The 26,620-nt window shown below is 36.6% G+C and overlaps 1 protein-coding gene across 1 annotated transcript in view; it reads left to right on the top strand.

Moving 5' to 3' along the window:
- The window catches only part of ANO2 (anoctamin 2), a 180,169-nt gene that overhangs the window by 125,271 nt on the left and 28,278 nt on the right, over positions 1 to 26,620 (top strand). The window contains exons 14-18 of the mRNA XM_082052949.1: positions 8,608 to 8,682; positions 14,416 to 14,617; positions 19,218 to 19,329; positions 20,573 to 20,630; positions 21,491 to 21,591. Of these exons, the coding sequence (XP_081909075.1) occupies positions 8,608 to 8,682; positions 14,416 to 14,617; positions 19,218 to 19,329; positions 20,573 to 20,630; positions 21,491 to 21,591 (548 nt within the window). The remainder of the gene's footprint in view (positions 1 to 8,607; positions 8,683 to 14,415; positions 14,618 to 19,217; positions 19,330 to 20,572; positions 20,631 to 21,490; positions 21,592 to 26,620) is intronic.

The following is a 26,620-nucleotide window of genomic DNA, read 5'->3' as shown; positions in this document are numbered from 1 at the left end:
CTCAGCAGGATAAAGCTCGCAGGCAGGGCTCTTGTACCTCTAAATGTGTTCTTTTTGGAGCAGACATGGAGAGAGTTGAAGGCTGCTCTGCTCCTGTACCCCTCCCCGCCCTTCAAGTCTTCCATTTGTTGACTGTTTACCCAGAACTCTTCTCTGCATGTCATCCATATATTGCTGGCAAAAGTGCACCTCTGTAGATTGTATTCTGCAATTGAGTGCCAATTTTTATGGCATATTCAAATGTTAGAATACAAACTTAATTGACATTTTACAGCTGGTAATAAATGCTCTGGAATCAGGGAAAGAATCTAGCATAGCCACATCCCTTTTTAATTATTTCCTTGCTTCTCAAACATATAATTTCCAACTTAAAAATGTTACTAAAATTTACACCACTTCACTCTCCTCTGCTGTTAGTGTGATCATTCACAGTTTGTCTAAGCTAAATTGGAAATTTCAAACAAATGAAACCGATAATGTGTTGCATGCCTCTTTCTCCCACTTTGTGTGGGGATAAGTGACTTCACATGGTGTAAAACAATGGAGAATCTGATTTTAAGTGTGCAATGCCAAAGCATTTGGGTGAGATTCTGCTTCATTGAAGTCAATGGGTTTTTTGTGATTGATTTCACATGAGCAAGAATTTCAGCCTAGATTCTTCAGGCTAGGACACTGGCCCAGATGTGGGCTAGACAAGCTTCAAAGAAACACAGAAAGGATCCTCAGAATCTAACACTAAATATATCTCATCCAGAACTGAAATCGAACACCCAGTTAAAAATTTTAATTGTATTCTCTTCACATTAAGGCAACCAATACATGCAGTTTAAAGAAGTAATAGGACTATTAAATGTTGCTAAGAGAATCCCACATAAAGAATTGTAATTCAAGCTTTGGAAATTGCAAAATTGCCAACTGGCTTAGTTCCATTGGGCACACGTTGCTTATATTAAAGTGTATAATGGTGACTAAATGAGTGATTTTACAGACAAATTTAAGGTAAACTCATATTTTTCTGGGGCAAATAGACTTGAAGTTACAAAACTTTTTTATTTTTTTATATTGTATTTTTTTATTTTGTAGGGATTTTTTTATATTGTAGGGAGAGATACTGCATGTAGTTGGGATTTTGATTGTGTAACTAATATTTTTAAAAGGACTTACTAAGAAAAGATAGTTCTATACTTATAATAATTTACAATGAAAAATGTTTAAAATCGTTGCAATATTAAAATGGTACTAAATTATGGGAACTAGTAAAAAGTTTTTGTTTTATTTTTGTTTTTTGTTTGTTTGTTTGTTTGTTTGTTTTTAATTACACTGGATACATTGTTTTAAAAAGTGTTGCATTTATGATTTCATTAACTTCTTCATCAGATGTTCATGGTTTACAGAAGAAAGTGTGAAACCAAATTAACTATTAGAGTAACAGTGCTTTGGATTTCAGGGTACAAAGTGGTTGCAAATCCAGTTAAATGCAGGACAATGTAAGGTAATGATTATTGCTGATAATTGATTTTTTTCTAAAGCCAGTTTTTGTAACTCACCTTGTTGTCCCTTTGTATAAAGTGCCAGATAGGTCTGTGTCTAGTCAATATCAAAGCATATTAAATTGATCTAATCACACAAATCAGACATGTCTAGCTCAGAATATGTTTTCCTTTTGCATTCTTTTATTTATATAAGCATATTTTAAAGGTATATGTGGCATTTCAATACCTTTTTTGAGAAAGTTCAGGACCTACACTAAAAAAATAATTAAGCAAGTGACAGAATATGTCATGAACTTAATTTGTGGCATTCCGCTACCACCTTCCCTACTATGACAGACCTACGTACCTCTTATCAGATGTCTAAGTGTATTTGTACATCTAACCCTTTGCCTTCTCTAGACCAGACTCATTTTGATTTATTAATCATCAACAAAGAACACTGATAAACAACGAATATTTATGACTACAGATGTAACCCTATTGTTTGCGTAGTGTTTTTCTGGTAATGTTCTGAATGGCATCAAGTTTACATAAATAATTCATACTTGTAAAGCCATATGTTAAACTGTCATCGTAAAAAGAGAAGTGCTGCCAGTTTTCACTTGAACCATATGTAAATATCACGAAGTTGATTTTAAACAGTGATATAAAGACTAAGCACCTTAATGCTATTTACACAATAATGTTTGCAATATGCTACAATGCAGTAAATGCATGAAGAGGAGGATCAAAGGCAAAATTAGTTTTAAATACAGCAGAGAAACTACAGTGTATTAAATTAACTATGTCTAGCAACATAGTGTTAACACTGATGAAGACTAGAAATTATTTGGATTATTGGGTCCTTTTCTCCATTCTGCCAGCATCTCTATTGACAGAGAAGAGGTTGGTGTCCTCTTTTCTGCAAAGGTTCCTTGAGCTCCATGACTGCAAGTATGACACTCGCCTAGCACAGTAACCATCATATAGAATCATAGAATAGTTTGTGTTGGAAGGGACCTTCAAAAGTTACACAGTACAACCCCCCTGCAGTGAGCAGGGACATCTTCAGTGAGATCAAATTGCTCAGAACCCCATCCAGCCTGGTCTTGAATGTCTCTAGGGATAGGGCATCTACCATTTCTTTGGGCAACCTGTGCCAGTGTTTCACTACTTTCATTGTAAAAAATTTCTTCCTCTTGTCTAACCTGAATCTTCCCTCTTTTAGTTTAAAACCATGACCCCTTGTCCTATTGCAACAGGCCCTCCTAAAAAGTCTGTCTCCATCTTTCTTATAGGCTCCTTTTGAGTACTGGAAGTCTGTGATAAGGTCTCCCTGGATTGCTCATGCTATATCTGGTCCTTTGGAAGGGACGTGCATGTGTGTATCTTGAGGCACAGGGACTTGGCTACTCACACATGCATTCATAAGCCTCATTACGTGAAAGTCCAAATGAGTGGCCCATGTCTGAGGGAGATTTGTTTCCAATCACATGGCACGGGAAGAAATGCAGCTGTTGACTTGGCTGATTGTTTCTATTTTAAGTGAGTGGTCTAAGCTGGTAGAAAAGCCAAGATGTGGCCTGAACACAGTCTGTAAGAACCTTCAGCCAAAACCAAAATCTGCCAGTAGATGCTCTTAACTGACAAAGTTGCAGCTAAATGCCAAGACTGGAAGTTGCAGATAGGCAAATTCAGCCTGGAGATAATGCATGTGTTTTCAACAGCTAGGATAATTAGCAACTGGAATGACCTAATAAGGCTTGTGACTGACTGTTCATCACAGAAATGCCTAAGCTGTGATCAGAGGTTTCTCTAAAAAGAATCTTAGTTGAAACACATTTATTAGCCTCATAGCAAAAATCACCTCATGGAAATTCTGTGGTTACAAAGGAAAACACGACTGGATGCCTAACAATAGCCTTCCTTAGCCTTAAATTCCATTAATTTTGATGATCCTAATACTGAGCCTTGCACACACTTCTCATAGCTCTCTATTCTGCAATGCTTCTGCAAATTATTTAGGATGTGTCCATTAAGCTTCACTGAAAACTATCAGAGTGTCTGTGCTATTCTGTATGTTTCAAATTCAGAAAAAGTTTTTAATTAAAGGCTTTGCAGTCCTCCATTTGGCTCCAAATTAATCTTGCCAGTTAATTTTCCATGTGCAACCCTGAAACAGAACATTGTTCACAAAACAGAGCCATCTTTACTGTTAAAATGCCCTTACTGCTTTTTAAGTGAGAAGTGTTGCAGCTCTACGCAAGTCCAGTGAAGTCATTGGGGCTGCCCAGGTACAACCGCACTGAGGAGCCTGAATTTCAGAACCAGAGTTACGAGGCAGGATGCAGAAGAGAGAAAGTACATTGCTTTACTCCCCAAGTGCATGGCTGATAGTTAAAAACACCTGCTTTGAGAAGGTGTTCTCTTGTGGGAAAATATGAATAAATAACCGAAATATGTGTCATCTGAGCAAGTTGGTTGTGGTTTAATTCACAGAGAAACACAGAACTGTTTTCACAACACTGCTTGGTGCTATCCAGGTGCAGTATATCTCCAGGTTTCCACAGCTCAGAGGCCCACCTGAAGATGCAAAGCTGCACATGTTGTATCTTTGCCATGTTAGGTAACTCATAAGAAAATGAATCATCCTGTTAAACCTAGATGGTGAGGCTTTTTTCTGATTTATTTTATTTTATTTTATTTTATTTTATTTTATTTTATTTTATTTTATTTTATTTTATTTTATTGTGTTTTGTTTTGTTTTGTTTTGTTTTGTTTTGTTTTATATTTTCTAATAGGAAAGAATTGTATTCCTGCATGGAACACTTTCAACACCACATTAAGCATTAAAGCAGGAATGCATCACTACACCCAGAACAACTATTTTTTCCTCCAATACAATTGCAAATACATCACTGAATTTAAAGAAACTGAAAGAAAGATTTTAAAACATACCTTTCACTTTGTCCTGTTCACCACAAAAATATAATCTTTATAATGAGTTTTTCTGTCTTCATATAAATTTTTCTCTGCAATACAGTGTCTCTTAGGGAATGATCAGTTTCATCTTGTTACACCAATGAATGCAAATACCTCTTGGACTGCTCCAGGTAGATTCTCTGACTGTTTGGATAGATTTTGATTAACATTCAGGAAAGGTTTCCTACCTCCATCTAACATCTAGACAGTGTTCTGCAATGCGCTTTATTTATTAGCATGGGGTATGTAATATATGCTGGGAGAAATATATAAATGAATTCCACTAATTTAGCATAAACAGCCCTTGCTGTAGAGTGCAAGTGTAACATTTTGATCACTGACAAGGTGTTCTTGATACCTAACAGTACAGTTTTGCAGCAGCTAGATGGCACTATTGCCAGAGAGTAGAATCAGGTGAGCTAGAAAACGAATTTACAGATTTGGTATTCTTAGCAAGAGCATTTACAGAAAGTATCTTTCAGCAGCCTGCTATGTTGATATAAATTTCAGAATTTGGTTTGAGCCATGTATGCTTTCTAAGTAACTTGGTAATATTTTCATCCAGATTTTTCTTTCTTCTCATAATGGCATAGCAACTCAGGCACATTGTTCTGATCTCCTTTTGGCTAGTTGCTGTGGAGAATGGCAAACATGCTAAAGTCACCTAAAGTTAAAGAAAGCATATACATGAAAGAGAAAGCTGACTAGATGTCATGCTGATCTCTTCCTTTATCTGCTTGTCCTTTCCCATGCACACCCTCTCCTGTTTCCTATTCCTAATTCCCCACTTCAACTCATTAATTTCAAGAAGAGACTGCGAAAGCACTGCTGAAGTGTCTGTCACTCCACTGAACTCCATTCAACTTGTTTTGCCTTGTTCAGTGTGAAAAAACAGATGTGATTTTCCTTATGTCATTGAACCAATGCTCTGTATGTAGTGGGTACTGTTGCTCAGGCACTGGTAGTGGTGACTGCAGAGGTGGCTTCTATAAGGGGAGGCTGGAGCTGCTCCAATGGACCTATTGGCACAGCTGCACCCCTTGGCAAGATGGTGACATTTCTGGAAAAGTGTTTGTAAGAAAGGGTAAAATGTTGCCTGACAGTGAAGAGAGAGAGGAAAAAGTGTGAGAAACAGCCCTACCAGCACCAAGGTTAGAGCAACAGGAGGGGAAGAGGTACCCACGGTGCCCAAGCAGAGATTCCCCTGAAGGATTGCAGATTGTAGAAAGATCCACACTGGAGCAGGGGAACAGTGTAAGGAGGAAGAAGCAGCAGAGAGGGGCTCTTATGGACTGACTCCATATCCTGCCACTCCACATCCTCCTGCACCACTTGGGGAGAGAGGTAGAGGAGTCAGGAAAGAAGGACTGAACTTGGCCCTAGGAATAATTTGGGAGGGAAGTAATACGGAACTGGAGTTTTTAGATTTGTTTTTATTTCTCACTGTCCAAATTTATTTTAAATAGTGATAAATTAAATTAATTTTTCTCAAGTCAAGTCTGCTTTACCTGTGATAGCAATTGGTAAGTTATTTTCCTGTCTTTACCTCAACTCGCAAGCTTTTTCATCTTAATTTCTATACCCATACTGTTGAGGAGAGGGACTGAGAAAGCAGGAGGGTGGGCATCTAGTGGCCAGCCAAGGTCAACCCAATTCAAGAGAAAGGACTATTTTTATCCTGTTTAGCATGGTAATTTTTTTAGAGGCAGTCCATATTTCGTTTAATACCAGTAATAAACTGAAATTTTAAGAATCAATTTTGCTTATAAATCTTTGTTTCAGGAACTTATTTTATTGAACTAATCAGGCACAAGGTGCTTTTGAAAAGCAATAATTTATGTAAAACAAATATTCAGGTGTTAAACCTAGGACTTCTTAATGCATATGCTGAGATTAATGAGGGTAAACACTGTAATTGCAGTCCTTAAACAGTCCTGAAGTTGGGACCTTTAAATGGATTAACCCTAATGTCTCTTAATACCTAAAAATGCAGACTTAGGCACACTTTAACTTCTGATATTAAACTCTAAAAGTATATGTCAATCATTGCTCAATTTTCCTAGTTTTTCTTCTTTCCTGTAACTATTTGGTTTTATTTTACTATTAAAAAAAAAAAAAAAAAAAGGTAGGGCAAACTTGGCAAATAGCTATTTCTTTTTTATAAAGGACAACTGTTTCTTAAGGTATTCCCTGATTTATCAGTTTTTTAAGTTACTGACGTGTTATCAAGAGTCTTCCAGCATATGATTTTTTTTCTTGACTTGGAAAGCCAATAGATCATGACAGAATCCTGGCTAATGTTTCAAAATACAGTATATGTCTTACATCACCAGAAATATTAAAAAAAAATTAACAAAACATGAAAAAAAAAACTTAGTCACTTCATCCCTTACGATTCGGTAAGAATTATTTATGATACGTGAAAGTTTGATTTTTGATATTATGACTTCTTGTTTTGCAAAAAATTTTTACTGCTGCATTGTTTTGGTCATTTTTGCCTCTTCATGGCCCTTTTGTATGGATTACAATTTTCTCTTTCCACCTCCGTATGATTTCAAAAGATTTTCTTCTTTCCTTTAACTGCTTTGGCTAGCATTAACTCATTCTGCTGTTTTGCTTCTTCAGTGTTTTTCCCCTAGTAAAATTGTTAGACATGGTGTCCTTCAGGCCTTCTTGGAGTATAATCACTTAGAGCTTCCTTATGTCCTGTGTAATTGCTGAGTTGTAAAAGCCAAAATGAAATGAAATGCATCTGTGCTTTCACAGAAATGCTTTTTAAAGTAGCCTTCCAGCTAAATGATGGACTCCATTTATGTACTGTATGGAGCATTTATGTACTGCATACATTGGGCCAAATTATTTGTGCTTTGTGCTTCTGCTTGGGTTTGCTATGGCCCACTCCTGCCAGCATTCTCCCAAAGGAGACAAGCTTAATTTGTCTGCTTCAACAGCTGAACTGAGAAGAGAGGATGCTGAGTAATACTACTTCCCACAGTGCTTACAGCACTGCCACATCACCACAATGGATGTGTAGACAGGATAATATCTTTGCTCTAATTCCACATGCCAGTAAACTCCATGGGAAAGCCCTTTACAAAGGTATAATATTCCCTGATTTTTATTTTTATCTGAGGACAATTGAGCCTTAGAAATGTTTTATTTGAAACCTCTGACCTGAATTCTAATCTAATTTAAATTAATTTAAATTCAGAATAACTCTGGGTTAACTCCAATGTAAGTGAAGTAGTAGTTCATGGGACAGCAATGGTGGTTCACAGAAATGCAAACAGCAGCTGGCTCTCTCTCAAATTAGTTAATTTGATTATATAGTTTTAGTTTAACTTAAACAAAATAATGACCTTATTATTATTTTAAGAAACCTATTTTGAGAGAAGGGAATTATATTTCTTATAGAAATCCACTTTCAAATATCTCTGTAGATGCATATGTTGCTAGAAATGGAGTCAGGTTCATGTGGGGAGAGTAAAAGTATACTCGATTTCACTGCTCACAGTTGCTTTAAATTATGCAATGAATAAAGAGTTGCTGTTTGCACATGAAGAATACAAGCCCGGCAGCAGAGATCGCAGGAGTGACTCGCCTTTGTAGTTTCTCTCTATAGACCAAGTATCAGGAGAAGGATTTGGGTGTCTTTTCAAGAACTGTCTTAGGGGCTGCATTTGACTAAGGTAACCATTAGACAAAAAATCTGGGTTCAATGGTAGAAAGCATTCTGTTCATTATTTCTGTCTCTATTTTTCTGAAGTTTTACAAGAAGCAATTCAAAATAAATGGTTGAAAATTGCTTTGCCTAAATGTAAACTAAGGTGAATCTCAAGACTTTCTCCTGACATTGTGAAATTTGTTAAGAGCTCAATACATTTTTCTAAATACTAAAATAATAGTTAGATACTATAATTTCTGATTTTTACAGACATTTTCTATATGTCTTATTTATACTTTTACCATATTTTCTTTCAAACGAAATTCTTTAATATATCTGTTCTAGTTCTTATACTCGGCTTCAAAACTACAACAGGAGTATGGGAATTGAGAACCTTTTTCAATAATAGATCTTACTAATAGAGTTAGTAATATTTGCTATTGCGCACTTCTGTAATGTCTGTTGTTTTATCTTTGTGTTTTGTGACAGGATGAAAAGGAGAAACTGACATGGAGTGACCGTATGCCTGGATATGCAGCAAACTTTGGATTGATTTTATTTATGGTAATAAAATCTGCATTCCTGCACATTTATTAAGTGTGAGAAATGTTGCAATGAGCATCTTGAGGGGAATCCTGAATTAGTATTCTCAAAGATGGGTCTGAAGAAAGCTAGTGTTATAACCTACAGTTTGTGAGAAATATGTATCATACTAGGAAGACACAGAGCTCAGTGCCTATCTCCAGCTTTATTCTTTTTCCAAAGGCTCCTTAAGAGAGGGCTGTTGGCTGGATGACTTGCTGTAAGGACAGCAGCTCGTTACTAGATGCTGTCTCTACCACAGGGTTTCTGCTCCATCCTCCAGTATCCGATGAAGGGAAGCCCACTCTGTATTTGCTTGTGTGTGTAGTATTGCGTATGCTCTGTCAGAATGACATTCAGAAGTGTTGAACCTACTGAATAGATGATATACAGGTGAAATAAATCTGTTGCTGAGACGTATGCATCCAACATATATTCAGAGGTGAACTATACTGTAGTCAAGGAAGATCATGTTAGACAATCTTCACTTGAGAACGAGAATAAGGTGTGCAGGTCAGCCAACTGTAAAGTGTGGACACCACTGTCCTAGTGAAATTTCCAACAGACCACAAACACATCATCAAGCTGCTAGACTTTGTAAACAGCAATAAGAAAGCCTGGCTAATAAATCTTAAATTACTTTGCCAAGGATCCCATTACCCTCTGATTACAGAAATTCATGAATGAAAGCATGTATTCACATCTAAACCCAGTATAAAATGGCAATGAAATATGCTTCTTTATACCACAGGAGCATCAGACATGGGAAATTAGGGACTAAATTCTTTTAGAATATCTAAGTGTATTTCTAATATACTGGAATTTGCATGGACTGCAACAGATGTCCTGTGAAGATTTAATTTATTTTTCTGACAATCAAAAACATTTTATATTCACATTGAAGTCAAATTAATGTCTGCTTTTTAAAAATATATGTATCTATTTATGAAGTTGTAGATTAAGTATATTTCTGTACATATTAGGTGCGTCATTCATATAAATATGTATGCACTTAGAACATTTTAGTGCTAGAGTTAGGTTATGGTTGGACTTGATGATCCTGACGGCCTCTTCCAACTGAAAGGATTCTATGATTCTATGAACATTTTGAGTGAGTGTATTGCCCTAAGGCCATACCAAGCATTTCCTTTCTAGACAGAACCTCTAATTGACATCAGTTGGGACTTCGCTTAAAGCAGACTATATTGACTATGACTAAGCAGATAGCCACAATTTAGCTTTTACAAGTCATTCATTCACAGAAAGGGTGCTTACATGGGCTCTTTCATCACATGTTTAGATCTCCCCTAAGCATGAGTTTAAAGTTCTTTCCTGAGTCATAGCCTATGTATTACACTCCCTGCTTGCTGCAACATCTCAGAGAGAGATTTATAAAAGTAAAATGTAGCACTCTGATCCTTCAGCTCCTGTTAGTGAATGGTGGAGCTATGCTGGCTTTCACCTTTTGGAGAAATAGCCACAATTAATTTTTTAGTATATTTCAAGCATTAGTAAGATGTAAGCACTTACAGGAGACAACTTAGAAACCATGCATGAAATTCAAGTCAGCTCCTGATGAGGGAGAGCCAGCTCTGCTTTCCCATGTGGAGATTACAATCTACTTTTTACGGTATGCAAAGATTACAATCTACTCTTTACTGTATGCAATGTTTCTTTTTTTTTTTTTTTTTTTTTTTTTTTTTTTTTTTTTTCCCCTGCTAGATTAGTTAAACAGGAATTGGGAACACCAGAGTCAAATTTGCTGTCAGTCTGTGCAATAGAATTGCAGTGGGGAAACTAAATTGGTCTCATCTACCCTTGTTATTGTTATCCTCATAGACAAATTTTTTAAGCTGTAAGCACTACGCACATAAAAGGTGATGAAATCTCAAATTTACATGTGTGGGTGCACATATACAGCACGCAGACATAGAAGATTCAGACACAGATGAGCACTCATATGCTGCAATTTCTAGTGCTGCAGAAGTGATTGCTGAATTCTTAATACTACCTTTTCCAGGCCCAAAGGGTCTGGTGACAGAAACCCATGGTTATTATCCAGGAAGATGTCTACATTACTATAGGATGATGCTGCTGTGTTCTGTCTCTCCTACCTCCAGCTGTACACGCCATACTTTCCCTGATGATTCTTGAAGCTGCTAATGGCTTTCTTGTTGTAAAACCTTTTCTATTTCTTTTTAATTTATGTAATTCTTTTGTGCCCTTAACTTTTGTGAATCCTCTTTAAAGAACTGCATTGTATTTATTTCTTTCTGGCTTTTCTCTTGTCTTTATTAAGCTATGTATCGTGTTTGTTACTTAAAAGTATGAAGTGATAAAAATGTTTGGTTTGATTCTATTGCCCAATTGGTTTTGGTATTTTACACTATCAAATAATTCCAAGGATTATTTTACACATTTACAGATACCTAAAATATGATCACAGCTCTTTTGTTGTACAGAAAGCCTCTGCAAATGTAGCAGAAGACCCAACCTCGGTTTAAGCAGTGTCTTTCGCAGGGATTTTATAACAGAAGTTCATAGGCCTTATCTTTGCCCAGTATGACCACTGGTAGCAGGAGGTCAAGGCTCAGCTGAGCATATACAAGTTTAGCTTGTGTGTGATTAGTAATAACGTATGTCACAGTTTAGAAACTCTGCATTTAGAAAGTGTATGTTGTGACAAAAACTTCCTAGTATGTGATGAAAATGTTGGTAGCTGCTGGGAGAGAGCATGATGGTGTGGAGCAATGTCGTCACTGGAGCCTTTCTTTGGGTTCATTGCATTTGGCTCTGTCACAGGAAGGAAGAAAATTAATTAGTGTCATGGCACAGAAGTTCAGCCTGTTCCTTCTTTTCGATGTTATTGCCCTATTCTTACTCACATGGCATAATACTTGACTCTAGAATAGCCCCACTGGGGAGTCAAGAACTATTTGGACATTAAATTGTTATCCTACTTGGATGAAGGTATCAGTCTAGCCCACGGGGTTTTATAGCTTCCTTCTCAGATCTAGTATGCTTTCCTGTTTGTCTTCATTCATACCAAGCTCAGTAGGTGACCTTTTCTGCAGCCAATTTTCACATCTGTTTCTAAGCAATTCAGTCCTTGACAGACTAGTTTAGATATTCAGTGAAGAAACTGTCTGCCATAGTAGGGAATAGAACTGGGCGGATGAAAAGTTGACAATGACAACAAAACCCGAAGTTAGCACTTGAATAAAAGGTGAACATCTGATCTGGAATTTGGGCAAAAAAGATATAGTAAGAAATGGGAGAAGTGGTGTGAAGATATAGGAACCACTCCCTCTCAGTGACCATCTGGGAAAAGAGAATTATACTCCCAGTTACTGCGCAGCCCTACAAGCCCTCCTCAGTTTTCTCTTATTGCTGGATGCACAGATAATGAACACTCCTAAAGGAGTGTTTTTCCATCTGTGTCTATGCAGATGTTTAAAAACAGCTGGGCAACCAAGGATTTTCTGATTTTTTAGCAAAACCAGCGTCTTTGTTCTATAAACAAATAAAACCTTTTCTTTGGGTACCTTCATATATCTTGCTATGGCACTGCATGAATTGAAAAGACCTCAACAGTGCAAGCCTCTGAGAGTATTTCATCCTCCAAGTAATTTTTCTCATTGCTAAGAATCCCTTAAATCCTTTGGTCAGGGTTAAGGCTTTGCTCTTCAACTTCCACAACCTAAAATTTCCTCTTTCTCTGTTTAGTGATGTCTGTCCTTGATGTCTGTTCTTTCTGTGCTGTTAAGATATCATTTCTAAGTGGAAGCTTGCAATGGAGATAGGTGTCTGTGGAGGCCCAGAGAGCTCGTCATCTCCAGAATGATATATACAAGCTTACTTTGCTGGTTTTCCCTGTCCATTGTCAATTTCAAAGAAATCCACAGGGAAAAGAAACAGAAAAAAGAGTATTTGGAAGGTGGTTAAGAGGAAGGAATCTATGAGCCAAACTAAGAAAAGAGTTTAAGGTGATTGTAGAACTGGAAGGTGAATTAGATTACAGTCAGGGGGTGATTTTTTGTTTTCTCTCTTTATTTGGGATGTAGTGATTGCTTCTGTGAGGTGCAAGTTAGGCAAATGTTCTGATCTTCGTATTCCTGCACCATTTCTGTCACAGCAAGAGATGTTTGTCATGAATCGTTATGTTCAACATGAATCAGATTTTTGTCTGCGTGTTTGATAGGGTAGGTAAGTCAAAAGGAAAAGATAAAAATAGGCAGAAAAGTTAGAACTATTTTCTCAACACAATGAATACTGCAAAAGGAAAGGAAATAATATTTTATGTCATTTGAAGTGTTTTCAAAGTGTTTTATGTTTAGACTTTCCTATTTAGATCAGTATTAGCATGAAGCAAAAACTCATTCACCTACATTTCATTTAAAATTTATGAAACATTTCTTAAAAAGTCAAAATTACACATTTTACTAGAACTAATATTTTACTACTGTTTTCTCACAAAACATATTTGTGAATTTCATCTGATATCTCCAGGAGTTTCTCCAAATCATTATTTTTTAGTATAAGTTCTCCATTAAAATTAAATGTGCCCAGTTATCACCTTCAACCTTTAATATAGCACTAGGTCTTGTTCTGATTCTTTTGCAATAATACTTTTTCATAAGACAGTCTTCCTCTGGATACAGGAATTCAATAAACCATTACTGGGTCATTAAAATGAGCTATTAAATTTCCTTGAACTGTATTGTGAATCAAGGGGCCCCTAGGCCCCTTGAAATAATTGCAATAGTCTAATCTTTCACGTTTAGATAGTCTCTTTCATCTGAGGATCTCTATGTTTTACCTAAAATTATGAATGTACGTTGGAATTCTTGCCAAAGGCAAAAATCAAATAGAAAAATGTACCTTCTCCTCTTTTCCTGTCGTGGCTATGAAAATTTGCCATTTTAAAATTGTTATTTTATTTTCTTTTAATCATGAAGTGTGGGTTTTTTTTTTTTTTGTCTGTTTGTTTGTTCATTTTTGAAAACAGAATACCACAGCCCTGTGAAATTCAAATTCTTCTTGTGGGAACTTGTCCTTAAGTAGCAGGGCTGACTTTCTTCATATCATGGGTCATAGCCAGACCATGAAGGACACCAGGATAGCAATTGATTTCTGGGACAGAAATTGAAAGTGAAGTCCTAGGAATCCTATTTTGGTCAGTCTTAAAAAAATAATAAAAAGGGGAAACTTTTTTTTTTTTTTTTTTTTTAAATTTTGCCAAACGTTGAGCAAGCACAACTGGAGCGTAAGGTGCCACTTCTGCTTTGCAGAGGTGAAGATGTTTCAGCCAGTAAAACTGGTTTACTTAATGGCACATATATGTAAGTCCTTCAGTCCAAGCCATCTGAACCTATTGCCAGATAAAAGACCTTATTTAATACCTGCATTTGAACGCAAACTACCTGAGTTTTACCACTACTGCATGAATAATGTGCAGAGCTTTAATCAGAGGGAACATGCACATCTTCAAGAGCCGTCGTGCCAGTTCAGAGCTCTGCATCCATTTTCTTCATGATGTCCCTGTTAGAGAGTTTTGAATTCTCACATTTTAATTTGATTAACCCCGTATTATCATTGGTCTAAGAAATAACCACACAATACCAATTCATGGGACAAAGCCAAAGTATCCATCAAAGCTTCTGTTTAAATGCTAGCACCAAACTTGAACTAATCAATCTGTGCATTTCTTTGCAGATTATGCTGACATTTTCAGCAGTGTTTGGTGTGATTGTATACCGAATCATCACAGCAGCAGCTTTGTCATTCAGCACCAATGGGACAACCAGGTCAAATGTTCGAGTGACTGTGACTGCAACTGCTGTCATCATTAACCTCGTCGTGATACTTATACTTGATGAAATTTATGGGGCTGTTGCCAAATGGCTGACAGAAATTGGTAAAACTATCTCAACACATTGCTCATTAGTACATTACGTGTATTGACAGGAGAGTATGCAAGAAGGTCTTAATAGGAATATTTTCCACTGAAGAATGCCAGTGAAAATATTCAGGCCTATAGGGTAAGATGCTCAGACCTGCCTCTGTGAACTGGCGTCTAAGTTGCAACATGCAGTGTGCCACTGAAAGGACTAATTAGCCTGGTTGCAATGCCATGTTAATGCAGCTGTGCTATTTACAGGATGTCAGCTGGTATTGCTGCATTGCACTGGCTTTGTGCAAAGTTCTACTTATCTAGAGCTGGCTGAAAATTTTTGACCTGGTATGTATTTTGTCATATATCTTCACCTCTAGGAGCTTGGTTTACTGAAAGTCATTGGGTTATTTCAAAGATGTGGCAGGCTCTAGAAAAACTACACTGGAAAATGCTTACCATGTTATTTTGCTGATGTGATTTTTACCAGGTCTTTACTACTCAAAGCATTTCTTTGCCAATATAGAGACATGTCTGTGCTGGACACTATTATAATATTATCTATTTCAGTTAGGATTTGTATTTATTTATTTCCTTTTTGAATGTCATTGTATTGTTACAAGCCTGGCAATGTATTTAAATCTTTTAAAGGTGAGTAATTCCTTTGACTACCGTAGAGGTTTAGGCTATACTTTTGTTTTCTTATATACATTAGACCAAAGATTTTTACTATAAAGGGTTTAGGCTGGCACTTGTTTTGTTATATAAATTAGGCCAAAGATGTTTACTGATAAGGCCCTAACATGAGATTCTTAGAGCTGGCATTAAGTATTGTTTCACACAGTTTTATACATCAGCTCTAATTCTAGATTCTTCGAAGTCTAGGAGCATAAACTCAGATATTCAAAACACTGAAAATCAATCAGCAACCACAAATGTCTTTAACTGTAGCAAGTCTCCTACCTGACAATTCTCAGCATCTAAATTTAGACATCCAGATTAGAAACTTTTTGACAACTGGAGCCTGACTTATTCATTTGCAACTGCAGATTCCCTCCCTGTACAACTTACAGTAATGTGAAGCTGGCTGAAGCTAACAAACTTCAGATTAAAACCTGAGCAAGTCTTAAGACTTGTGGTTTTTATTCTCACTTCCTCAAGACACTTTCAAAGTCACATCTCTTTTAGTCTTATTTTTGAAGAACAGCATAAAGTTTTTTAGCTGTCATAATAAAGTCCCAATCCTGAATTTTTGAAATGTGGTCCTGTAGTTTCACCAGTAAGGACTGATAGTTTAGATTACATTTGTAATGAAGACAAAGAAATTCATTTTCACAACATGCCACCATATGGGGTTAATTTGTTTGTTTATTTCTGTTTTGCATCAGACTTTGGCCAGAATGTAGCAGGGTTACACAAATGAACTCTGTTCTAGTGGCTTAAGGAAGCGCAGACTTACTGTCCAGGCCAAAACTGTACCCCAGATTTTCAGCTTCATATAACTGACAAGCTGCCAACTGTGTGTGACCTGATCAATTCTGGTAAGAAAGGGCAGAATTGTTAAGGTGTGACACTGCTGTGTGGAAAGAGTAGGAAGAGATAAAGGTGATGATTCTCCTCTCTGGCAATTTCTAGGCAGAGTCTGGGAAGGGCCAACCACTGCCATTGCCTCTCTGGGGGAAGCACAGAAGGAAAATCTCTCCCTTTGAAATATGCACCACTCTGAATTGTGAAAGGAACAATAATTTCTTACTTGCTGATTATTGCCCCCCTGACAGTTTGCATTTAATTCTAATCCTACTATCTTTATTTAGGCAACATTCCTAATTAACCACCAGATGTTTTGTTTATGAAGGGTTCAGTCTGAGTAATCTCTAGTGCTACAAATTATATGAGCTAGAAAGTTCATTCAGGCAGCTTTCTCCAGCTCAAGGCTCAGATGCCAAACGTAATCAAAATGTTAAAAAAAAAAAATACAATTCATTAATGCTGATAAGTGCTCCTTACCTTGTGAACTTTCATTTTGCTGAGCAGAGCAATACATACTCTCTTCTCTCTTCACACTGTGGTTAACCGACAAGCTGAGGAACAGACTTGTTGGGTTGGAGGAAGAGCTCTTGACAGCATAGGCTCCTATTCCAACCATAAGTACACTTGAAACTTTGTTCAAGTGAAAAATTGCACCTGTAAGCACAAGAATAGTACCACTGATAGCAATCAGATTTATCATAGGATCAGAGTGGTGGATCAGTCTCAGTACCTGCTGAATCAATGCTTGGGGAGAAAAAGGTATTTGTTTTGTTGTAACCAATACAGAGATTTCATACAGGATGCACTGGGGCTTCACACACTTTTTGTAGACCCAGCAAAGCGGGCAACTGATGCCCCCTTTATCACAGATCAGACCAGCAAAAGTGCAAATTATATCCTGGTATTCTCAGGATGAATAGCTCATCTTCAGTAATCAGGTGGTGTCAGTAATCAGGTGATGTCAGACTTGGTTTACAGCTCATTTGTAACTTCATTCAGATCAAGCAAGAATCAGTCAAATGGGGACAAAATCAAAAGTACTTGTGTTTGTGCCTTATAAAGGCAGCAACTCCTTCATGAGCTAGGGCCCATGCCACAGACATTTCAGCTCATTCTCTACCTGGAAAGTTTCAGCTGTCCAATTTTGATGTCATATTCTGCACAACAAACCATATGAGTGTATAATTTTTTGGGGGTAAGTTTTCACTCTTACTAATGCATCTATTCTGACTGGATGCACTTTGGGTGTAGCGGACTCCACTAGCTAAAGGGCAAATTCTATGCATGCCTCTATTGTTATGGTATAGTATATCTGAGTGTGGGGAGGGGGTGAAGTGCTGAGTGAGTCTCTGAAACCATATATGGTGTGCAAATTTTCATCCTCAGGCTGAGCTCATCTTTGTGGGAGTTCTCCATAAAAGAAAGGCTAGGATTTTCCTCCCTCAACTTAAAACTTGCACCACTGTTATTTGATATTCCTGCTGCCCTGAGCTTTGGTCTTGAGGATCTATCCAGCATATAGGGTCATCTACAAATTATTAAAAACCTCTGAAGGTTAATTAAGCTTTACTATATGTACAAGTCAATGATGGCTTAGAGTTCATTGGATTACGTGTTGACCTTTTATGAAAATATGGTTGAAAGTATCACAAATAAAGCTGGGCAAAGGGGACTCATTAGAGTTTGCTTTAGTGCTCAAATAAACACTGTTCTTCTTTTTTAAAGATAAAAACTTCAAAGCAACCAAAACACTTAAACTGTGCCCCAAAACAAAACTGTACAAGTACAGCAGTATTTGTATCTACCTTATTATTTCACATTTCCACTATGCTACAGAAATTCTGTCAAGAACATATCACAATAAAATTATCTTCTCTCATGTTAGTTAACAGGTCAGGATGAGCATGGCAGTTTAACCCATACAGAATCATTTAAAGAAGATCCTACTGTCAATTTGAAAAACACCTGTCTCATACCCATGTGTTCTGTTGCTAGAAAATTTTCATGGAAATGGAAAATAAATCTGGGAGCAATAATGAATACTGAAAATATTTAATACACATTTTTACAAGTTATCTGAAGATTTCTAGAAATGTAGAATATATATAGTGGAATGGAGAAGCATTAGGAAAAAAATACATTTTTTTTGTATCCCAAGTAACAATTCACTTAGTGCCTTGTTCAGAAAGGTACTCAGTCTTGTGTTTAGCATTAAGCACATTAACAAACTCATACTAAAAAAGTCTTGTACACACAAAGTTAAGAAGGCTTTAAAGGCCGCTTTTTTTTTTTTTTTCTCTGTATCTTAATATACATATGCTTATATGCACTGAAGCTGCTTTTACTGCTTTAGCTTTATGCAATTGAATATCAAGATCCAATTTTCTTTCTTCAAACTCCAGATAACTAGTAGGAGATCCATGTAAATAGTAATAGTAATAGTAACAGTAACAGTAACAGTAACAGTAACAGTAATAGTAATAGTAATAATAATAATAATAATAATAATAATAATAATAATAATAATAACAACAACAATAACACGGTGTTAATAAAATATAGTTAATTTTATTTTATATTTAATAATAAAATAGGTATCAGAATGAATGACAGAGGCTTCAATGCTAAGATTTCATGGATGTGGCCTGAAGCAGGGGAAGGTGATGTGGTCTGCCTGGAAAAGTAAAGACTGGAAAAGTAAAGTATTGTCAGGCGCAGGCCAACTGTCAGGATTTGTTGCTTTGTTTTTTTTTTTTCCTACCATGTTATTGGACGGACAGCCAAGAGCAACTTGGGATAAGCTGTCAGATGTCTCTCAGAGAATCAAGTTAATTATCTTTTCTTTATTAATGTTTCTAGCAAAGAATCTTTCATTTCCACCTGGAAATTTGGAAACACTTTCTGGAAATCAGGAGTTAGTGACAGAACTAGTGTGTATTGGTACAAATTAAAAGTACAGAAGATAAAAAAACCAAACCAGTATGACCTCAACGTCTGAAGTTTGGTTTTGTATTTGGGGATACCAGGGAAGTTTATATATTTGCTAAGTGATTTCTTTGGGTTCTTTTTTTGTTTTGTTTTGCTTTCCCCACAGAGATACCAAAAACAGAGAAAACCTTTGAGGAGAGACTGATTTTGAAGGCATTCCTACTGAAGTTTGTGAATTCTTATGCACCAATTTTTTACGTTGCTTTTTTTAAAGGAAGGTAAGATAAATGTCCTTTACATATACTCATTTATGTATTATTTGTATATATAGATGTTTATGTGCATATATATATATGTGTCCATATTAGTTGATCTGTGTTTAAAAATGGACACGAAGGGCTACCTAACTATCACCAGCAGTGAAAAATATATCACAAACAGGATTGTCCAAAGCTTGCTTTTGAATGACTGGTCATGATGTTTAGTACTGCCCTAGTTAAAAAAAGGGTGTTGCATTTATGAGTGAGTGATAGTGCTTAGTTGTCTTCACTTCCCACATTTTAGCTATTTTTTCTTGAAACATCATTTAGCATTGAAAGATTTTCCTGTTTCATCTAAAATTATGGAGCCACTTGCTCTATTACTTCCTCAATATTTTTCTCTATTCACCCGTATTAAGTTAAATTAAGAAATAGTCAACTGGAAGTTGCATGTTTTGGCAAATGAACTGGTTGACCAAAAAGCTAATTCAGCTGTCTTGCTAAATAAGTGTGACTTCCTATGGGTTCAGGATCATTGTCTTTTGGGACCCAGTTATCCACAGTATAACACATGCTTTTGAACGGGAAGCTTAAAATGATTGTTTGCTCAAACTTTGGCAAAATTTTTTAAACTTCCTCTGGATTATGTTTCATACCATTGTTCTGTTCCTTTTGGGGCTGTAAAGTTTGTTAATCTATACTCTTCTCTAATCCTATTCAGCATCATTGACTTTAGAATTAATGATACATTTTACCAGCAGTTGTAAATATTGTAAGACATTAATGAAAAATTACCATTTTCTTTTTTAACCTTTTTTGTGCCTGTGTGTATGTTGTATGGTTATAATGAAGACAATCTCACTGTTTCTCTTCATGTAGACAGAAGAGCCTTGACTGCTTATAGACATGTAAATAACTCTCTTCAGGGCATTACTCAGATGCAAGAGAATGTGAGCTAGGATATGTGTTCCCACGTTTTTTGTGTAACCAAGAGAGAGAAGTTGTTATTATTATTTAGCACACACACAAAAATATTTTATTGAAATTATTTCATTAAACTATAGTAGAAAAACCTTTGTAGAGGCCTATTGTTTTGAAATAATTGTAAATAATCAAAGTTGAATAGGTGTCTAGTCTTCTAAAATTCAGATTGAAGTAACTAGTTCTGAAATACTTTAGCTAATATGAATGAACAGTTATGTTGATGAAATTAACTTTTTTCCTATTTTTATATTATTTCATATATTGTTATTGCTTTCAGATTTGTTGGCCGTCCTGGTCATTATGTATATGTGTTTGATGGTTATCGAATGGAAGAAGTAAGTACATATGAAATTAAAACAAAAAAATCCTTAACAGAAAGAGCTATGTGTACATTGTATTTCATTGGAGACTAGATAATAAGGGAAGAACAGAAAACATGTTAAAACAAGATGTTAAATCTTCAACATAAATAGACAAAACCCAAATTTTCCATCTGAGACACCTGTATGTTCTTTCTGCACTTCTGAGTACTTGATGGTCTTTCTTAGGTGAAACTTCACCATTTTTATGCTTTATGACTGGGCCCTAAGGCATAAACATTATATGATTTGACTGAGTCCCTTTGGAAACCTATGGCAGAGATAGAACTGGAAGCTGGCTTCTCATCCTGTAGCTCACTAAAAGTCTAGGAATTTAAATAGCCTAAAAAGCTCTAGCCATTTTGTGTTAAGCATGCATTTTTTTTTTTTTTTTCCAAAATTCCTTTTAACTGCTGCGAGTATTCCCTTGAAAATCGATAGACATACTCAGGGTTCTACAATAAAGCTTATGCATAAGCCTTTGCAAGATTGAAGACTTTCTTCTCCCTTGGGAGACATCAGGTTGGAAGACTATGGTGATACTGCATTATGTTTATTACATTGATTATATAGTAAATATTTTAAAAGGAAATATAGTAGCCCCAGGGCACAGAAAATTATTTCAGAGCCCAGTATATTTTTCATAATGTAGTTTTATGAGTGGAGATGAAGTACCTTGTTAAGCACAGAACTGCAATGATCAACGAGCTCCGTGTTCCTGTGCAAATTGGTGGCAGGGCAATGGGCACATACAGATATCAGTATCTCTCCCAGGTAGATACTTTAAAATTAATTCTCTTACTCCCTTCACACTCTATGGTTTTGTTTAATTACAGTGTGCTCCAGGAGGCTGTTTGATGGAACTCTGTATTCAGCTCAGCATCATTATGCTTGGAAAGCAACTGATTCAAAACAATCTGTTTGAAATTGCAATCCCGTACGTATCCCAACTTTCTCCATTACCATGTGTTATTCTTGTGACACGGTAAAATAAAGGCTTGATCTTTATTCAAATGATACTGCCTTCAGTAGATTCTAATTGAATATGATGATAAATCACATTTTTGGTTGTGATGAAATGATCTGGCTGTATTTTATGTTGAATAATTGGCTATATCTGCAGTAAATGGCTTAAAGAAAGTGATTGAATATATTAAATAATTGATCTATATTAATTTTAGAAACCTGGGAAAACAGGCAAGGTATGATAGATCTCTTGGGAAGTTTTAGAGAAGCTTTCAGGGTAGCACTATTGAATACAAATTAGTATAAAGTGGAGGAGAGATGGCATGGAGAAAACCAATAGCTCATAAAAGATTTTAAAAGGTATTACTTGATCTATGACTATTTCTATGGGTTTACAGATGAAACCCACACAATTTTAAGGTGCCTGTATGTCAGTATAACACAGGAACTAGAGTACAGGAGAGATGCTGACACACTGCTCGGTGGTGCTCTGCCACAGGATGCTTACTCCAAAGTGTCCTCTGCTCCAAACACAGCAAAACGTCTCTCTTGATCTATCTCTAGTGTCAAGGAGATCTTCAGTCACTGAGAACCCACTGAGAATGTCCTTCTCCTGCCTCTTAGGAGGTTTGCTCCTGTTCCTGCTAACTGAATCATCCTGTTGGTGACAGTGCTCTGTGAAATGTTGTATGAGGTGAAGAGTCTGGCTTAGATGCAAGCTTCAACTCCAGTGAAGTTAGTCAGAATCTTTCAACTCTGGTGTTAGCAGCTTTTGGATCACATCCCTAAGGAGGGCCTTGAAAATGCTAGCTAGAAACCAAGATGAATTGTGCTTAAAAGATTTTGAAATATTTTTAAAATGAACCTTTTTCCTCCCTTTTTATAGCAAGATTTTATTTTTTTTATTATTATTTTTTTTAAAGTAATTCAGAGAGAAAAAAATCCCAAACAAATCAAATGTGGGTTATGGATGGTTTCATTATTCTTGTGTCAAAGTTCAATAGGGAGGCCTGTTTTCTGTCTCCATCTCGTTGAGTTTACAGTTTATTTTGAGAAAAGGGTGGTAAATCATTCCCAAAATATCTGACATGTTGAAGGCTTAAAGCTTTCCCAATGTAAACCTGGTGTGATTTTTTTCCTGTCTTCCAAAAACTTGCTGCTACTGGACCTTTTTAATGGGTATTTTATGATGTTAGAATACTTTATTTATTATTTTTGACTCATGAAGGCAGAAACTGATCCAGTCTAAACAGCGAATTCCTGCAAATTATTTCTCAATTTCCCCACTACAACTCTTGGTGCAAGAATGTGACAATTTCATCCCATTTTTCTCTCTCATTTCTGCTCCCCCACCCTTCTGCCAACAATCAATGGTGGCCTCAATTTTTAGAATTGAACAACTGTTTAAAAACATGCCTTCATCCTCTCCTTCCCAGAGAAATACCTCATTTCAGACACAATGCTATCTTGTCATCCTGAAATAAGCACATCTGGTTTTCCTTTGCTTGTCTACATTCTCAAGAAAATCACATGTCTATCTGTAGGGCTCAGCCGTTCTCACCAGACCTGTTTGCACTGAGAGAGACACAGTGCTTTACTCTACACTTAAATAAATCAGAGTTAGCCTTCTATTTCTGAATGGACCACTCTACTGGTTTGGACAACATCACCAACAATACTCTATTCTGCCTTATCTGCCCCATGTGCACAGGCACACAGACACACTTTGCCAATCAAACAGATTTTCAGAAGGCCATGAATAGGTTTGTTGTATACATATAAATTCAGGCCAAAAAGGGACTCTAAACACACATGTTGCCCAAGTAGTAGTTCTGGCGCATGTCAGTGTCTCATGCACAGTCTACTATACCTATACATGCTGTTGTTAGAAGATGTGACAGATGTGTAGATAAACATACCCTTGCTCTCTGCCCTACAGTCTTCTCGTCTGTATCCTATTCACTCTGTTCCGCCACCTGTTTTCCTTGGCAATCTCTTATAGTCAGCTCATCTCCTCTGTGAGATCATCTTTTTTCTACCAATTTTTTTTTGTTTTTAGTTTTCTCCAGTTTCAGCAGCTGATTTTTTTTTTCCTCTTACCTCCCTCTTTGGAGGGAATGAGAGTCAGAGTGTGAATAGTACAGATTCTTCCATTGACTCTGCATCTTCACTGAAGGTAGAGTACAAGGGCTGCAATCAACCTTATCCATATGGAGAGGCAGAAGGGATTTGTCCTTCAGAATCTGGAACTGTTCTTTACTGTAACATAGAAGTATCTCTCTGTAAGTTAAATGCTGAACCACATCAAAAGAGTTTTCTTCCTTATTGAAATTCAGGGATTTCAGGATTATTTTCAGAAAATCTTTATATTTCATTCACTGTAAAATCCAAGGCATTTTAATTGGTTACTTTCATTTGCTGTCTGCCCCTCAAAAATTAAGTAGATGATAGACTGAGTTTATAAACAACAGCCATCCATTATATCTCTATGTTGCTGCAATTGGGAACCATAATTCAGTGTCTTCATTCTAGCTTCTCCATGGTCAGTGCTTGCTGAAAGAATATGGGGCTAAACTTTGGATGGCAGTCCTGTATTGTTTTGGGTCACTGGGGCACATTCTTGCTTTTTTCTTCAGCATTTCCAGAGAAACTGTTGCACAGCTATGACCAATTTGACTTGCTGGTCTTCTAAATCTTTCCTGTGATTTCTTTTTCAATTTCTGCACCAAAGAATATCAAAATAGCTAGATAAATGCAACAACAGTTGAATTATGGAAAATTAAGCATTCTTGAACTGCAGTGTGTGTTCCACACGGTTGGAATTCACAAGTTTAAATATGTCACAATTCACTCAGTTGTGTTACATACCATAATTCTTTTACTGTTGTCACAGGAATTGACCCTAAAAGGCTGCAGGGCTTGAGAGCCTTAACCTAGAGCTTCTATAACACTAATTTTCTTCAGTTCTGTTTTTCTGAACTTCCTGAAAAAAAATCCATGTGGTTATTTTGTTACTTTCTGTCTTTGATCTTGGTGATAAACCCTCAGAGTAAAATCCTGGCCCTGTTTAAGTCAATGGCAAAACTTCCATTGACTTTCGTGGGGCCATGATTTTGGCCTTTTTATTCAATACGTTTCCATCACTTACTATTATTGAAATCAATTTAAAGATACCCTTTCATAGCTATGATCTTTTATGTTTCTTTTCACCTTTAATAAATAATTATTAATGGGACTTTTTTTTCCTTTTTTTTTTGTTTTCTTCTGTTTGAGAAACCAATAACACCCAAAACCAACTGAAATTGCTGTAGAATCCAGGAGGCCTGATTGTGCCAAAGAAGTGTGACTACACCATGAATCTGTGGAATGGAATGAGATATTAAAGTCCTTTCATTCTCCCTCTGCCTCCTTCTTGTACCCCCTACCTGTGAATATGAGGTCTCCTTATGTGAACAGATTGCAGTAATATGACTGAAGAAAAGTCTGGACCTTCACTGCTCCTTTCCCAAATAAGCAGACAAAATTACAGGCAGGGATACAAGAGTCTGAGTCACTGCGCTTCCTTTCTCTAGACACAAGTGCCCCAGCTATTCTACCAAGTAGTTTTGTCTGTCTAGCTTTCTCCTTGTACCCTTTTATATCATGCTACAAAGGAAAAAGCACCAACTGGAAAGAACACCTTACAAACCACCTGATATAAATAAAAATTCATCCCTGGCAGCTGAATTCTAGGAGGTTTTCCATCATTTCATGTAGTCTCTCCATTTGCATCTCTGTTCTAGCAAGTATTGCCTTGCAGTACTTCAAATCCAGTTCTTGGTGGCTGTCACAGGTGATCTGCCTTTGCAGTACCCAAGGACATTTGTTAACTGAGAGCCTTGAGAAACTGGTAAATGGATCTTCAATTCCAATCCTTCCAGCAAGCTCTGGTGAAGATACATTATGAGGACTGCACAGCCGGTAAAGGCGAATATACTTGTGCCAACAAAATCACTTCCCTGCATCTGCCCTATTGCAGCCTGCCTCCCAGCTGCCCTGCTTCTCCAATCTCTTTACATTCCATTCTGTCTCACTCCATAAATTTCTCACTTTTCCTAAGTCATCTTCATATCTTCTCCTAGATCCACCAAATCCTGCTACTCCTTTCTACTGTGTAAATAGAGCAACTGTTGCATCATCTGTCTGTTTTGTGAAAAGGAGGCTTTTTGTAAGTATGCCATGTCTTTGCAGCCCAGCCAGGATCACTTGATTTTGATTTCTCTCTTCTTTTCCTCTTTTTTTTTTTTCTTTTTTTCTTTCTCAAAAATCTAGTGGGTCCTGCAGGGCTGGGGAATTTTCCTGTAGTTATTTTGCACTCTCTTCAGATGCTGATTACCTTGCATAATGGGATGCTTACTAGTTATATTAGGAATTACAAACAGCATAATTAAACCATATTTCCACTTTTTATCTAACACAACAATTTGGTGTCAATCCCTTGTGAGAAACTGCAGCATTATTTTTATTTGCTCTACACATAGCTTTCTGACAAAAACCTGTGCTTCCTTTTTTTTTGTTTTCTCTCCGATCCTACATTCATTCTTCCATGAAAATCAGTCTTCTCAAGAATAGACCTTGCTTTTTGATAGTCACTTTCAAAAGAACCAGAAATGGTGGCTATTCTACAGTTCTACACTTTTCTCTGTCCAGATTCATATGGCTACTAGTGGAGTCACAAAACTTTGCTGCATTTGCATCTTCAGCACAAAGCTTCTCAGAGACTCATCCTGAGTGGGTAAAACTACCTTTTTCTCACTGGTGGGGCTGCCTGTCATGCAGAAATCAGAAGCTAGAATAGCTCTTGATTATTGTTGTCTGCAAATTGTCTTTAAAAATGCTGATCTGAGTAATTAAAAAAACAGATTTCACACAAGTGCATTTAAAAAGCTTACAGTTTTAATAACACAATCATATGTGCAGCTATATTCCTGCAAAACTAATTTTAAAAGCCCTGCTGCTAT

The sequence above is a fragment of the Streptopelia decaocto genome (genome assembly GCF_964273445.1).
Source record: "Streptopelia decaocto genome assembly, chromosome: 1".
NCBI lineage: Eukaryota > Metazoa > Chordata > Aves > Columbiformes > Columbidae > Streptopelia > Streptopelia decaocto.
This window is presented reverse-complemented; position numbering and strand designations above follow the sequence as displayed.